At 30.3% G+C, this 4,999-nt stretch overlaps 1 protein-coding gene across 1 annotated transcript; it reads left to right on the top strand.

Annotated features, from left to right (window-relative positions):
- The first annotated feature begins 2,366 nt into the window (after positions 1-2,366).
- LOC112680911 (cuticle protein 18.6-like) lies at positions 2,367-3,662 on the top strand. Its single transcript, XM_025551153.1, has 2 exons — positions 2,367-2,473; positions 3,120-3,662. The coding sequence occupies exons 1-2, from the start codon at positions 2,462-2,464 to the stop codon at positions 3,495-3,497; spliced, it is 390 nt and encodes a 129-aa protein (XP_025406938.1). The 5' UTR covers positions 2,367-2,461; the 3' UTR covers positions 3,498-3,662.
- The last annotated feature ends 1,337 nt before the right edge of the window (positions 3,663-4,999 follow it).

Genomic DNA, 4,999 nt, shown 5'->3' with positions numbered 1-4,999 from the left:
AATAAGTTGAATAACAGCGTGTACAAATGTACAACTAGCATTATTACAGCTATATTATAATACGATAACAACTATTATCAACAACAATTAAACAACAAGATCCCGCAACAGGTGCAAAAACAAACAAGAATGTTAGTTCGAAGGATTATTATGCATAACGGTTGATGATTAGACGCAATCAGTACAACGTTATTCTACGATGACGTGAGCTTTGTCAATAGTTCATAATCGACATTTTTGTAAAGATAGAGAGCGAACTATTACGATACTTGCAATTCAATCAAAAAAAGCTGCGTGCAGAAGATGCTCAAAACAGTTGTTAAATATTAGAGATGGGAAAGTTACTACAGATGAAACGGGATGCTAAAATTACTGATCGATTTTTGCACAATCATTGATTTGCAAGATGCTCTCATAGACCAGATATTTCTCAATGTACACAGGCAATACACATATCATGAGTGGCTGGTAGAAAAAGCAATTTTAGCAGCAAAAAATTTGGACGTCAATGAATTGAATCTCAAGATACAATATTTGTTACTAGGACACTTGGTGTCATACAAATCTATCGATACAGTTTGCGATGCTACTGAAGCTGTAAATTATCCAACAGAATTTTAAAACTCATTGGATTTACCAGGCAAGCCATCGAATAATTTATAACTGAAGGTTGGATCTCCGGTTATTTTACTTCATAATTTGAACCCACCACGGTTGTGCAACGACACACGATTAGTCATAAAAAAATTAAAAAAATGTTATCGAAGCCACCATTTTAAATAGCAAATTCCCAGGTTAAAATTGATTATTACCGCGAATCCCTATTATATCCATAGATGTACCAATATAATTTAAACGCCTTTAATTTCTAATTAGATTGGCATTTGCAATGACTATCAATAAGTCTCAAGACCAAACGATGTCTGTCTTAGATTTGAGCACGTCAAGTTTTTCACACGGACACAATTATACGTGACGTGCTCTCGAACTATACAGTTTGTTTGTGTTGGCGAAAGATGGGATAACCAAAAATATTGTACACTCTGTTGTATTAAGGGATTTATACTGTTTTTTACTAATATTGTCATAATTAGCGATATATATATATATATATATAAAATATATAAAAAATATAAAAAATCGTATATATAAAATTTTAAAGGATCAATTTTAATAAATTATTAAAAAATAAATGTTTGATGTTTTTTCATTTTTATCTTTTGTTGCTGTTCACAGTACTTCATAACTCTTCCACTTATATAACTCATCCTTACACACTTAGTATTAAATTAGTTATTTTTTTTCAAAATAACAAAACAAAATAATGACAAAACATTTGTCGGGTCAGCTAGTTTTATATATATATAGATTAAATATTAAATATTATATATGAAATATATATATTTTGTGAGTTTTCACCGCAGCAAATTCGATTATCTTGATGATAGAACTTATCAATAAATAAATAAACAAATAAATAAATAAATAAATAAATAGATAAACTATATATGAATTAGCTAAAATTTCTACGAAATATAAACGGTTTATCTTCTTGAGCGTGTTGTAACGTTATCGTGTGATTATAAAAATCTAAGTTTTTGAATTTAATTCACGAATTTAAATATGTTAGATATATTAAATTTATAACAATTTAACCTAGGTTACAATTAAAATAAATTAAATTTAAATTTTTAGTAATATAATTATATAAAGTTAGCGTACATTTTTTTAAATTTAATTATTCATTTTGGGAATAATTGGAAACTCCTAAGTTTTCAAATCCCATTGAGAAATTATTATTAATTTCTCCTTTGGTTAAAAAAAAAAGTCCGAATAAGCGAATATTCTATATCTTGAAAACATCAGAAAACTGGAGATGATATTATTTATAAAACTGATATGTCTATGCTATGCTAAACGACACAATACTTATTGAATATTATGTCAAATATTATATTATTAAAAATACATTCAGCAGAAATGATTAATTATAATATAATGGTATAATGACTTGTATTGTTGAAAAGATAAATCATAAATAATAAATCATGAAGCCTATAAAATGCAGGAATAACAACAAAATTAATCAACTTCTGTTTACAATAAAACAAATTATTTCGTAAAATTATTCCACATATGAATATGAAACGAATAAAAAAAATTCGTAAGTGAATTAGAGCATGTGTATACTCGCATAATAAACATGAGAATATAATATAGTGTTTCATTTTCTTTTAATTTTAATGAAGTGATGCAACTGCAATATGTACATTCATTATTTGAACACTGGGAGGTAAATAATAACTGTGGGAGTGAGTATACCACTACCAAAGTTAAAATTCGTATAAATACGGCCAACAGCATTCTATTATTCATCAGTATTCTTTCTATTTTTATAAATAATATATAAATATATTTACATCCTTAATTTTAAAATCGAACACCGCTTAGCACTTCTAAGATGGCTATAAAGGTAATATAACATTTTATTTAATTATTTATAACAATTTAAAATAAATTAACTTGTGCACACCTGGCACTCTCCGTGCGCACGCCTATATATATATATATATATATACATATATGATTTATAATGTTATAATTTTCATAAGCTGCCTTTATTATACATTTACATAAGAACCATATTAATATATTTTATTATAAAGTCATCAATTTTTTAATTTAATTATATTTATACTGTGTTTGAAGTAAAAAGTGTTTTATATAATTAAATAATATTAATAAAAATGCATACTTATATATATTTACTATTTAGTGTTTAATTTTCGTTCAAATTGCGTAATAATAATTTCAACATTATTTCAATGTTCCGATATAGTTTTTTTGAGTAATCGACTCAATTTTCGTGATATTCAAAATTCTGCCAAAAATTGATGGATAAAATATAGAGGTACACGCGGACGGGAAAACGCTATTATTTATTTTCCAACGTTTTCTGTTGTTGATCAAAAATCAGTCCGTAAACTCACTGTGTATTTCTCTTTATTTACAACACGTTTTTTACTCGTTATGCAACATATAACGTATCGTAAGCCGTCGGTTATTATCTGTTCGAAAGCTAAAAGTATGTAATATTTCGTCGGACGTTTTTCTTTCAGTTGATCGCATTCGCCGCGCTGGTCGCCGGTCACATGATGGTGTTCGCCTATCCGCCCGAGTACAGCAGCTACAACGCACACGACCAATACGCGCACGCGCCCGCCCCGTACAGCTTCGAGTACGGCGTGCACGACCCGCACACGCACGACGTGAAGAGCCAACACGAGTCGAGCGACGGACACGGCAACGTGAAGGGATCGTACAGCCTGTTGGAAGCCGACGGGTCCACCCGCGTGGTCGAGTACACCGCGGACGACGTGCACGGGTTCAACGCGGTCGTCAAGAAAGTCGGTTCGCCCTACTACCACGGTCAGCCGTCGTCAGCCGACTACCACCACGGTCACCAAAACGTCTACCCGTCCGGCTACCACTACTAAACCGAACCGCGAGGGAGTAAGCGTAACACCGTTCATTTCCGAGAAGAGGAAAACCATCCGTTTCCGACACGACTTCAACAATCTATCATCTAACATCGTTATACACGGTCGGATAATCATTAATATTGCTCGTTATTCGAATAAAAAATACTTAAACAAACTAAATCGTGTCGTCGTTATGCTTAATTCACTCGTACATATCCACGTCACTTTTATGCTGAAACCCTACGACTGAAATTATAAGTATTACACGATTTTAATATATTACTAGAATATATATTCTAATCTATATGGATGTATCTGTACTTACTGCGAATCTAGGATCATTACATGTGCCACAAATGAATGAGTTATGGCAACGTCTATTACATTTTATACTACCTTAAAAACAAGTGAAATGTTTTGTGACACGTTGCATATTTTCATAACTAAACCGGGTTGTGTTCCAAATCTGTACATCTCAATTTTTCCCTAAACTATGAGAGTAATTAAACTTTTAGGGTGCAAAGGTCCTCTATCAACTTTTGAAACAGGAATTTAAGAAAGAAAGAAACCTGATGAATTATGTTATTATTGGTTAAAACAAAGTTTAAGATAAAATTTAAACATTATATTAGTTAATTAAGGTCTATTAAACAATAAATTATAGGTACAGTTGCGTATAATCAAATTAACACTGTTCCTAGACAAAGAATAGAATATGATTGGTGCCTCACATAAGCAATTAAGGTTAGGTTATAAAATAAAAGAAATAAAAAAGCATGGGCTTATTATTGTATGCCATGGACCCGTAAGTTTACCGTTCATCAGAGAACAAAAACGCTACGGAAGTATAAGAAGTAATATAAGTATACGGAAGTATTCACATTGGAAAGCGTTGCGCGGTAAACGGGGGGCAATGAGCGGCGAGCGTTGATCGGTGAGTGGTGAAGTGTACATACTAAACAGCAAGCGATCAACGTTGTCTATAATATTTCATAGTCACTTGCAGTCAGAGTCGTGTCAAACATTTCAGCACCCCGGAGCAAAACTTTTTTTTACGGGGTCACTGAGCACAGGCCTACTATTAGAAATCATTGTAATTGTATAATTTTTTTTTAAAACATTACTATATAGTGCTCAAATAACAGAAAAAAATTTTTGGTTTTTTTTTTTTTCTGAAAACCTTAAGTTTTCTAGACCTGATGCCATATGGCATCATTGGGAATATATGGATACTCATTTTAAACTTAAAAAAAAATAACATTATTTCATTGAAAATATAAAAAATTAATTATAGCTCTTGCTACATCATATGGTTAACATTTTGTTTTATGTTAATAAAACACTTATAAAATTAATAAAACAAAATTATTTATCTAATAAAAAATATTTTTTTTTTTGTATAAAATATATAAAACTTCACATTTTTAACAAATTTGTGATTATCACAATATAACTTAATATTATAAATATAAAAAAAAAAATAGTAACTTGAATTCATAAATTAAAATAAAAACATA

Source organism: Sipha flava, unplaced genomic scaffold (assembly GCF_003268045.1).
Source record: "Sipha flava isolate LNK unplaced genomic scaffold, YSA_version1 18212_pilon_pilon, whole genome shotgun sequence".
In the NCBI taxonomy this organism is placed as follows: domain Eukaryota; kingdom Metazoa; phylum Arthropoda; class Insecta; order Hemiptera; family Aphididae; genus Sipha; species Sipha flava.
This window is presented reverse-complemented; position numbering and strand designations above follow the sequence as displayed.